We start from the raw sequence: 11,792 nt of genomic DNA, 5'->3' as shown, positions 1-11,792 counted from the left end.
TAAAAGTTTTGCTTTTGTTTTAGGTATGAAGGCTTTGTTAACGAAAGAGACCTCTTGATACACACACTATGCAATTCCAATATCTAATAGATCATTGTTTGGCTTAATTTCAATATACAGTCATTAAAAGAAAAATAAAAACAACAGGGAAAGGTAACCGCATCTACATCAGCAACTTGGACTGAAGCCTGCATCCAGACTTGAGTGCTGGGAAGTCCCAGATGACAGCAATCCGAAGCCTGGAACAAGACCACCTCCATTTAAAGTTTCCTAACACCGTCTGGGCTTAAGGCTCCATGTTTGCTCTGCAAGGGACACAGGTTCGATCCCTGGTTGGGAAACTAATATCCCACATGCTGTATGGTGCTGCCAAAAATTAAAAAATAAAAGAAACCCTTGAACTATTAAAAAAAGTATGAAAAGTAATAATAAAAATGCAAATGTGGACACTCAATTAACATTGATAAGTAGAAATGTCATCCCTTTACAGATTTTATCTCAAAGTCTATCAGCTGTACGTCAGCTTGCATTGCCACCAGCAGCCCCCAGCTGTAGAGTCCTGCTTGCTGAGCCACTGCTTCTGGTTGAAGGTTCTGTGTCATTTGTACCACAGAGAATTCCTTTTATTGCTTGTGGTGATTGCTACACCGGACTCCAACGCTCGGCACACAGTGGACACAGTGGGCACACAGTGGGCAGCTCGCTCTGAGAAACCGCGGCTGCTAAGTCCTCCGACTGGGCCTTCACTTCCAGTAAACTGACATCACGTGCCCTGATGGGCCACACTGAGAAAGACAGCGTCACCTTGTGGCTTTCTGCCGAAAATATTCAAGCTGAATCTCCTTAGGGAGAAGCAAACAGACAAACCCCTCTTAAAAACTATTCTACAAAAATCCAATCTGAATTCCTACGAAAATAACAATGTCCTTAAAGACAAAGTCTGTTAAATGACATGTTAGCTAAATTCAATATGTACTTGGAACTGGATCCTGGATTTAAAAAAAATAATGACTATAAAGGGCATTACTGAACAGCTGTGAGCATTTGATCATGGATGGTATGTGAGAAATTGATATTTTACCAGTGTTAAGTGCTACTCATTCTGTGGTTCTGTAGAATGTCTTGTTACTAGGAGATGCACACAGACTGTTAAGGGGGAAATGATATCTCATCTGCAACATTTACTCCAGAAAAAATGTGTATGCCAGCCATCCATACGACACACGTGTGTCACGCATGCACACATACGCACAGATAAAGAACATAGATAAAGTAACATTTGAATCTAGATGGGAAGTATATTCTTGCAAATTTCAGTAGGTTTGAAATCTTGCAGATTGAAGATGGAAGAGAAAAAAAGCATCAGCTTTGGCACTGGACCTTGGACCTGGGGGGTCTAAATGTTCATTGTACCCCCTCCACACCCCCCTTTTTTTTTGCTTTGGGGCCTTGGGCAAGTTATTTCCATCTCCTGCCAAGGGTTTTCCCCCAGTATAAACTGGGTTAGTAATACAAACTGTCCCAAAGGGTTATGAGGATGAAGGATGGTGGAAGTAAGGAGCTGGCAGTATGTGGCACAGAGTGAGCACTCAGTTAACGCCCGCTCTAATTATGAAGATGTATTTTGCTAAGACAGGTTCGCGGGAAAGAACACATCAATGGGAAAGTTGGAATACTCCCACCTGCAAAGTGCTGGTACCCTTGCAGAAAACCACAAAATCCCCCCTTCCCTTTATTTGAAAGAACTGAGGTATTTGGGAGGAATAGGATGAAAACCCATTCCAGGGGCTTAAAGAAACCACTGCAGGTAAGGGGTCGGGTGGGCTTGGGTGGAAGCCAGCAGAGCAGGCGGAAGGGCTATCCATGGTCTGGGGAAGCAGGGAGGGGTGAGGCAGGAAGGGACAGAAACTCTTGGGGCTCCAGGGCTGGGAGATAGTGACTGCTCTTCGCTCAGAGTAGAAAAACCACCGGTCGCTTTTTCTGCCCTGTCCTGCCCACGTGCCTTCTCACAGAGCCTGCCCCCCAGCTCTGCTCACAGCCCCCAGATCCAGGCTGGACACCCAACGGGACAAGCCCTGGATCCAAGGCTTGGCTCATGAGGGAGGGGGCAGTTCTGGAGAGGAAATCAAACCAAGAGTCAGCTTTGCAATCACTTGGAGAATTTTAATGAAAAGGTGATTTCTTCACATTTGCCAGTCCAGCCCTCCCCAGTGAGGGGCCGAGATGGGGGCTCTGGACATGACCAGAGGAACCCAGTCTCCCGCCCTCCTTCCCCTCCCGACATCCTTTCTAACTGCAGAGCAGTGGCTGGGCAGGGGCTCTGGAGCTCGGAGCTTAGAGACCTTCTGTGCGCGAGGGCAGAGCCCCAGGAGCCCTGGGGGGCTTTTACAGCAGCTGCTGCGTGGGGTGGAATCGTGCCCTCCCAGAAGAGGGTGGGAGGAGGGCACTGCGGGGGAGCCTCCCAAGCTGCTTAGGACAAGAGCGAGAAGCAGAGCTGGCACAAGTTCAGGTTCAAGGCGTCCTCCACCCTAGCTCAACTCCAAACTGTTGATGTACTCTCGCACCCACTTCTTCTCTGGGTTGGCGCACACCTGACGGTTCTTCCTGGTGATAAAGCTGCAGGAGAGAAGAGAGGGGGACTTGGGCAGTGTGGAGACAGCCAGGTTTGGGGATGAGGGGGACTGAGGCCGGGAGGAAATGATACCGGGTGGGTTATTTTTGGAGCTCCACGATTGTGTTTGTGGCTTTCAAGGAAAGAATGCTTTCTCTTCTGTTGGGTCAAAGGGCTACAAGCCAGAAGCAGCTATATGTGCACGGTAGCCCTCATGCCCCTGTACAAATACATGTACCCTGGAGAGCTCAGGGAATACAGGGCTCGAGGCGCCCAGGGTTGAGCGTGTCAACCACTCACTAGCCTTTTCTCAGCACTTCCTGTTTTAGAACCTGTGCTGGCTGCTGAAGATGCAGTGAAAAAGAGGCACCCTCCAGAACTGAGTCACGGCTGACTAAGTGCAAGACGAGGCGGCAAAACAAATGGGCAGTGTGGTTCTAGGTAACACAGCGCCTGCCACACGTAGCCACTCAACGAAGGAATCCGTCTGTGGATGAATGGAAGAAGGACTCAAGTGAGTCTTGAGTTCACCACTCACTGGTTAGATCACCTTGGGCAAATCGCTTAGGGCCTCTGAGTCTACCTACCTCTAAAATACGGAGAGAAATAATTCCTACTTTGCACAGTTGCTCAGATGAGATAAATGAGTGTGAATGAGTTTTGGAAAATACCATATATATGTTGTTATTGGGGTGCTGTGGGGCCTCTGTTTTAGGGTGGATCAGAGCAACATGAGACCAGAGGTTCTGGTAGTGGATGTGGTGGCTTGGAGAGGTTGAGGGCCCTGAGATATGGACACTTGTCAAAGCAATTAACTGGCCGGGATGTGGAGGCCAGTCTACAGGTGTCGATGGTATCAGCTGGAGGGCTCGCAGCCTGGGGACCATGGGCTCCGTCCAGCTGCCAGCCCTGCCACTTTGCTGGGAGTGTGGTTCTCTCTGGGGGATGCCCTGGGCCTGGCCAGCTGTGCTTCTTGAGTTATTGCTGTTTAGTAGCTAAGTTGTGTCCGACTCTTTTGCGACCCCACAGACTGTAGCCCGCCAGGCTCCTCTGTCCATGGGATTCTCCAGGCAAGGATACTGGAGTGGGTTGCCACACTCTCCTCCAGGGGATCTTCCCGACCCAGGGATCGAACACGCATCTGCTGCTTGGCAGGTGGGTTCTTTTCCACTGAGGCGCTGGGAAGGGGCCGGCAGGGCTGCCCGTTCATTCACGGCTTCCTCTCCACCTCACCCTGCCTCCCTGCACCTTTCTCACTTTGTCTTCTCCTGCAGGCCGCTTTCCTGCGTCTTTCTGGGATTTTTTTCGGACAAAGTGAAGGCTTGGGTTGTCTGATGAGGAAGCGGATCTCTGGGCCCCTTTTCCTGCTCTGTAGTGGAGAGCATGTGCTCTCAGGGGAGCTGCTGCACCTTCTCTGAGCTGCGCTCTGAGCGCCCCATCACCTCTCTTTCTCCCCCTTTCTCCACGTGCAGAGAAGAGAAATCGAGCAGAGGGCTGTTCTGAGTTGCCCTCTTGTTTGGGGTCGTGAGGGAGCTTCTGGCGCAGACCCTGCTCTGGGCCAGCCAGGTGTCATACAGGAAATCCTGCCGGCTCACTGTCCTCTCTCCTTCACCCCACTGGCTTGTGGCCAGGAAATTAAAGGTCAGGAAACCGCCATCTGGAGGCTCCTCCCTGATGAATGCGAGACTGGACGGCAGCCTCCCTTGCCAGGCCATCTCTCCCCGAGCCCCCTACCTCCGTGGGGACCCTGTCTTGGCCCGACTGCCCTCCACCTTCAGCTGCTCCTCCTGGGGAGCAAGTGTGCTCAGCATCACTACCCTTTCCCCTCATGCGCTCCCTCAAGTCTCTGGCCCTGGGTGTGGCACACCGTGGGTGCCTAATGAATGTTTATCGAAAGAGTTACTCATCAAGTTTCACTTCTATGTATCTAAGAATACATTTTTGGGGAGAAAGATGATTAGTTAACACCTACCAGGCACCTACTTGTGTGCCAAGACATAGTCTAATTTCATTTTTCTTTTTATTATTCTCACTTTGACCCAGGGAGGGAAATACCTTTATTCTCCTCCATTTTGCAGACAAAGAAATTGAGGCTCAGAGAGGTGAAGTGGCGAGCCTGAGCTCACACAGGTACTAAGTGGAAGAGCTGGGGTTCCAGGGAAGACAGGCTGGCTGGAGCAGCCGAGATGGTTGGAATGCCACTCTGACCTCAGAAGACCTCCTCCTCCTTTAAAAAGTGCCACAGCTCCGGCCCCAGCCCCGTTTCCTCAGCTCCTAACCCTTCAGCTCACACTCCCTGCTGGACACTTCCACAGGCTCACGGTGCTGGCATCTTCGTCCTTTTTCTGCTTTAATTGGAGTACAACTGCTTTACAAAGTGGTGTCAGTTTCTGCCGTACAATGAAGTGAATCAGCGGTGGACTTCTCCCCACCCCACCATCCCACCCTCCAGGTCATCGCAGAGCACCGAGCTGAGCCCCCTGTGCTACCCAGCAGTTCCCACCAGCTCTCTGTTGTACACATGGATATTTATGTCAAACCTAAGATAATTCATCCCACCTTCCTGGGATCTTAGTTCCCCTCTCAAGGATGGAACCCAGGCCCCCCTGCATTGGAAGCACAGAGTCTTCACCACTGGACCAGTAGGGAAGTCCCAGCCCTTTCCTTTTAAAACAGCTCTTCCTTGGGACTTTGGGGGGCTCCACGCTTCACCCTTCTCCAGGTGTGGGCTGAAACCGCAGCGTCACCCTCAAGCCCTGTCTCTTCCTTGCTCCTGACCTCACATCACCTCCCAGGCTTGCTGATTCCACCTCGGAAGTTTCCTCACCCCTGTCTCTCCTTCCCTTCAAGTCCTCTTCAGCCTCAGTACCACTCATGTGGACAGCCTCTCCACTGGACCCCTCTTGTCTAGATTTTCCCTGTTCTAGTTCATTTCAGTTTTGATTCTTTGTCGGGACCCTTGAGGCCCTCAATGCTTTTCTACACGGAGACTCTACAAAAACCAAAAGAGAGTTCTGGCAACATCCCTGCTGCCCAATACACCCTGTCCCTCAGTCCGATCCCAAGTCAAACAGTGCAAACTTGCCCTAAATCCCTTCTCTTAGCTGGGCCCCGAAGCGCTGCCTGTTCCTTCTTTCCTCTTGTCACGTTCTTATAGGGTGTCCTGGTCATTGCTGCATCTAACTGAGACCTGGAAGGGCAGGGGTGGTGGTTTACTCCTCTCTGCCTGTCCATAGTAGGTGCTCAAAGAAGGTTTTTCTGTTTCGCTTTTCTGTCCGAAAAATACTTGCTTTCAGAAATAAAATTAGTAGTACTAAATAGCAAATATATAGTATAGCAATAATTTGAAGAATTCATCAGGACCAAAGGCCAACTCTGAATACCTACAACTCTGGATCCTACAACTTTGCCAGTGCCGCAGGAATTTTTGGATTAAAAAACCTCATCGTGGGTGGTCCAGTGGGTAAAAGACTCCACGCTCCCAATGCAGGAGCCCCAGCTCCATCCTTGGTTAGGGAACTAGATCCCGCGTACCACAACTAAGAGTTGGCATGCTGCAACTGAAAGGGTCCTGCAGGCCAGCAGCTAAGACCCAGTACGGCCCAACAAATAAGTAAATATTAAAAACAACAACAACAACAACAACAAAGTCCTCATTATACAGAAAACTTCACGATTGCCCCATTTTCATTCTTTAAGCCTCTATCGTCTTAAACTCCATAAGCAACTATCGCTAATGGTCTTACTAGCAAAGAAAGAGGAGGCTCCAGAAACAGGCTCCCTCCCTCACTTACTGCGCAACCTTGAGCAAGTCACCGAACCTCTCTGGGTCTCAGTTTCACTCTCTGAAACGTTGAGAGAATTCGTCGTATCTGTCAGGGATGCTATGATAAAATGTAGAGCTAATGCATGTAAGACATTTGACACACAGCAGGAACTTCCTAGGTAGCAAGAATTATAATTTTTCCAAATGTCATAGCTTGCATGTTTAAAGGAGAATCTCATTGTATTATTTTTTCTTCATCAATCAAATACTATCTTTTTAACATGCTGCACCTAGGGCCTTGACCTCTGACCTCTCCTCTCTAGTTTCTCTGTGGTTGTGGATGGCTTTGATTGGGGGCAGGATGTGGGGGACTGTGGGGTCCTTTTCTGGAAAGGGATGTATGAGTTGATCTTCTCCACTCAGGCATGTTGCAGACCAGGTTCAAGTAACAGTAACATCCATAAAGATCAGAGAGCTAACCTAGCCCATCAGAATCAGGGTGGGGGTGGTGGGGGGGGTGGTGCTCCTCCAGGAACACGTCTAGCTTGTTCCACGATAGCTGGGGAATTTGAATTCAGAGAGGGCAGAACCACAGCTGTTTGAGCAGCTGGAGGATGGGTGGGAATGGACCCGGCACCCTCTCTGAGGGCTCTTCCCAGGGGAGACTGATTCTGGGGCAGGAGTTTTCCCTCCCTCCCCGCCCCCCCACCCCCCGAGGGTTCCACGGGGCTGAGACTCACACAACTGCTGCCATGGAGCACTTGCTGCTGGTGTAGAAATATTCCTGGACGTGGGTGCGGGGCAGCGGGCGGGAGAGGTAGGCAAAACAGCAGGGGGTGGTGTCCGAGGCATCTGGGAGAAGGAGAGAAGGAGACTCCTGGACCCGTCGCCAGTGCACAGTGGGTACTGGCTGGGCGCTTTACGGGATTTATCTCCAGCAGACTATTTTCCTCCTTTGGCTGAAACTGAGGCTCAGAAAGGTAAAGACACTTAGCCATGGACACACAGAGCCAGAGTGGGGATTCTCTCACCTAACCCTTGAGGCCAGCTGGCCTCCTTCTTTCTACACCACAGGCCCATGCCTTGGGTTCTCAGGACAGGCTGGGTCTCCCCTGGGCTGGTCTTAGTTCCTCCGCCCTTATTCTTGCCCTCCTAGGATCCTTGGTGGATTCGGAACTTGGTTTCTTGGAGGCCTAGGCTGGGTTGTGGGGAGTTTTTAAAAACTCAGACTTCATGACTCAGCCAGGGCACCAAAGAGGGGCCTGAAGATGCATGCTGCATTGCGGGCGCCTCTGACTGAAGCTACTGAGAGGAGGACCCAGTAGTGATTTCAGGATGCCCCCGGGAAGGGTCAGTTGCCATTTCTGAACGGAGTAGTAGTGTTTCAGAGCCAAGAAGAACTGGGTTTGAACACCACTTTTCTTACTTCCTAGCTGCGTGACCCTGAACAGGTTACTTAACCTCTCTGGACTGTCAAGGACAGCTACTCAGAGATTAGATGCAAATATTAAGTAAGATGAGATATGCAAGGCAATCAGCACAATACTTGATCCATAGTGGACATTTAATTAGATTTTGTTATCTGTTCTCTAAATCCATGAAATGGGGAAAGTATGACTGTCCCAGGAGGATTTTAGTCAAGTGCTTAGAAACTTCTTAGAAACCCTGCTGGTGATGGCAGACATGAGTTAGTGGTGTTTGCAGGTCAGCTCGAGCAGCCTTTGCCTGTTAGTAACCCCAGTCCACACTCGGTGAGCACCTGCACGGCTTGGGGTGTAGACCCTGAGGACACAGACAAATTAATCAGAGGGGTCCCTGCCGTGCAGTGGCTTAGAGATCTATCCCAGACAACTGGACATCTGAGTAAATCAATGCGGAAGAATATAAATCATAGGAGTCAGATGGTATTAAGGCTGCAGTTGAAAAGAGGGCAAGGGCTTCCCTGGTGCCTTAGTGGTAACGAATCTCCCTGCTAATGCAAGAGACACACATTCAACCCCTGGTTTTGGAAGATCCCACATACCCATGGGGCAATTAAACCCCGGCTCCACAACTACTGAGTTTGTGCTCTAGAGCCCAGGAGCCGCAAGTACTGAGCCCAGGCACCCTAGAGCCTGCACTCGGCAAGAGAAGCCACTGGAATGCAAGGCACTGCAACTAAAGAGTAGCCCCCTGCTTACTGCAACTGGAGAAGAGCCCACGCGGCAATGAAGACCCAGCACAGGCAAAAAAAATAGATAAAAATAAATAAATATTTATATTTAATATAGAAAAAGGAAAGAAAAGAGGGCGAGATCCGGGCGAGTCTAAGGGCTGGCCCCAGGGACTGTGGAGGTCAGGACTTGGACTTACATGGGGAGGCAGACGCAGGAGCGCAGAGGGCGGCCGCCATCAGGAGGACAGCGAGGGCAGCGGAAGAGACCTTCATGGTAGCTGTGGTCAGAGGCTGGGGCGATCCACGTGCTGATCCTCTGCAGCTCCGGCTGGCCGTTTACAGGGCGCCCCGCGGCCCTTTATAGACAGGCAGGCGGGTAGACGGGGCGCCCCCCCTCGGGGAGTTTCCAAATAGCAGCCACACACTGCTGCTGATATCATCAGTGAAATTGCACAAAACGGAAAATAAAACTGAAATAGCCTCCGGAAATATATGTCTGTACGAGAGAGAGAGTGTGTGTTTGAGTGAGTGTGTGTGTGTCTCTCTCTCTCTTCTCACGGCCTTCGCATCCAGAGTGAGCTCATCACTTCCCTCGAGAAGAGCCAGGACAAGCCGCGGTGGCAGAAAATCTCTTCCACCGCAGACAGCCTGGGCTTTGTCGGCCGGGGCACTCCCTAGTCCTCCCAGAGGTCCGGGAGCTGCTTCCCCCCGGGGCAGGAGGAGGGGCGGAACGACCAGATGGAGCCTGGGTTCCCTGGTTCCCACTGCTGTGCCCCGTCCGTGAAGCACTGCTCGTCGTGATGAGATCTGTCATTGGGGCCTGCTTGAAACCGAACCCAAGTGGCAGTCTGGATTAGACCCGAGGTCCTCCTTCTGTTTCAAAGCATTCGATACAGTCAATGTTCATCAATTCCTATTTGGGTAATTCAGAATTAGTGACAGTTTGGCCTGGGCTGAAGTTGACTTCTGAGTTATCTAAAAGTGTCTATTGACAGTGACGAAGGCAAACACATTTTAAAAAGTGTAATTTTAAAAATATAATCTTATGCCAAGGATGTTTCTTGCTAGCTACTGTCACATATATAACTTGGCGGCTGAGGAGGACTGAATCACCCAGAATGGGGAGAACTTGTTTCTTTTCTTCTTTGTGAAGACTTTGAGGCAGGATGGTTGTTATTCTCCTTTTATAGAAGTGAACACTAAGCCTCAGAAGAGGTCATTAAGGTCCTCATAGCACACTGCAGGAAGTGAGGCTTGAACCCAAGTATTTCTTTTCTATTTTTTTCAGACTGACTTAAAAAATGAACCATAGTTGATTTACAAATTGTGTTAATTTTAGGTGTACAGCAAAGTGATTCAAATATATATGTATAGATAAATTTATATCTATCTGCATATACATATGGGCTTCTCTGGTGGCACAGTGGTAAGGAATCTGCCTGCCAATGCAGGGAACGTAAAAGACTCCGGTTTGATCCTTGGGTTGGGAACATCCCCTGGAGGAGGAAATGACCACCCACTCCAGTATTTTTGCCTGAGAAATTCCATGGACAGACGAGCCTGGTGGGCTACAGTCTATGGGGTTGCAAAGAAGTCGGACACGACTGAGCACACACACACACACACACACACACACACACACTCTCTATTCTTTTTCAGATCCTTTTCCATTATAGGTCATTGTAAGTTACTGAGCATAGTTCCCTGTGCCGTACGGTAGGCCTCGTTTCTCTGTTTTGTATATAGTAGCGTGTATCTGCTAATTCCAAACTCCTAATTTATCTCTCTGCCTCTGCCTTCTCCCTTTGATAGCCCTAAGTTTGCTTTCTATGTCTGTGAGTCTGTTTCCGTTTTGTCAATAAGTTCATTTGTATCATTTTTTTTTAGATTCCACATATAATTTATATCACATAATATTTGTCTTTCTCTGACTTAGTAAGATAATCTAAGATATCTGACTTACCTCACTTAGTACGATTGTGTTTAAGTCTGTCCATATTGCAGCAGAATAGCACTATTCCATTCTTCTTTTATGGCTGAGCAATATTCCCTTGCATATATGTACCACACCGTCTTTATCCATTTATCTGTCTGTGGACACTTAGGTTACTTCCTTGTCTTGGCTATTGTGAATAGTGCGGTTATGAGCATTGGGGTGTACGTATCTTTTCAAATTAGAGTTGTCATCTTTTCTGGGTATATGCCCAGGAGTGGAAATGCTGGATCATATGGTAACTCTATTTTCAGTTTAATAAGGAACAAGGAACCTCCATAGTGTTCTCTATAGTGACTGCACCAGTTTATGAACCCAAGTACTTCTGATGACCATGCTCAAGCCCTTTCCACTGACCCACATTAATTTAAGCTGTTCATCCTCTCTAGGTGCCAGATTTATTGCTCTAAACCTATAAGAATCCTCTTATTACCTCCTGACCTATTAATCAATTAGCAATAGAAAACACAGTTTTGGAAAACACAGGCCACGTCATTTAAAGAAATAAATTGCAAGCACTTAAGAAACATCCAACCTTCTACACGAAATGATCTGCCTGTTTGAATTGCTCCCTTCACAGAATCCCCTTAGTCCCCAAACACATGGGAGGCTGTGTTGCCTAGTGGTTAAGAGCAGGCACTTTGGTGTCTTTCTCCTTTATGAGCCAGGTAGCTTTCTACAAGTTACTTCATCTGCCTGGTCTCAGTTTCCTCATCTGTAAATCAGGGATAATAGTACTGGCTCCTCCCATAGCTGCTGAGACAATTAAGATCCCATAATGTGCTCATGCTTGTAAAGGTCTTAGTACAATTCCCGTTAAGTACTTCATAACATTAGCTAATGTTATTAGCTATTATCATCATATTATTATTAAGAGTAAGAAAATGGAAGTCCCTTTAAGGATATTCTATACTGTAGGTTTTTCACTGATTTAAACCGGACCCCCTCACTCCTACCGTTGATATGGATTAGTGAACTTTATTGTAGCTGTTTAGTCACTAAGTCGAGTACCCCTGTTTTGTGACTCTGTGGACTGTAGCCCGCAGGCTCCTCTGACCATGGGATGTCCCAGGCAATAATACGAGAGCGAGTTGCTAAGACGTTTCCTTCTCCAGGGGTCTTCCCGACCCAGGGATTGAACCTGTGTCTCCTGAACTGGAGGTAGATTCTTTACCGCTGAGCTGCCAGGGAAGCCTGAATTTATTACAGAGACTAATTTTAAGCAGGGGTGAGTTGAGGCTTATAGAGGTTAAATGACCTGCTTAAG

The 11,792-nt window shown here is 48.7% G+C and overlaps 1 protein-coding gene across 1 annotated transcript; it reads right to left on the bottom strand.

Moving 5' to 3' along the window:
* On the bottom strand, positions 2,143-8,983 carry CCL5 (C-C motif chemokine ligand 5). The gene is made up of 3 exons (XM_005693201.3): positions 8,730-8,983; positions 7,118-7,229; positions 2,143-2,616 (listed from the first exon to the last, which is right to left on the bottom strand). The coding sequence occupies exons 1-3, from the start codon at positions 8,803-8,805 to the stop codon at positions 2,529-2,531; spliced, it is 276 nt and encodes a 91-aa protein (XP_005693258.1). The 5' UTR covers positions 8,806-8,983; the 3' UTR covers positions 2,143-2,528.

This window comes from Capra hircus, chromosome 19, assembly GCF_001704415.2.
Source record: "Capra hircus breed San Clemente chromosome 19, ASM170441v1, whole genome shotgun sequence".
NCBI classification, from domain to species: domain Eukaryota; kingdom Metazoa; phylum Chordata; class Mammalia; order Artiodactyla; family Bovidae; genus Capra; species Capra hircus.
The sequence above is the reverse complement of the archived record's forward strand: the minus strand, read 5'-3'. Positions and strand labels throughout refer to the sequence as shown.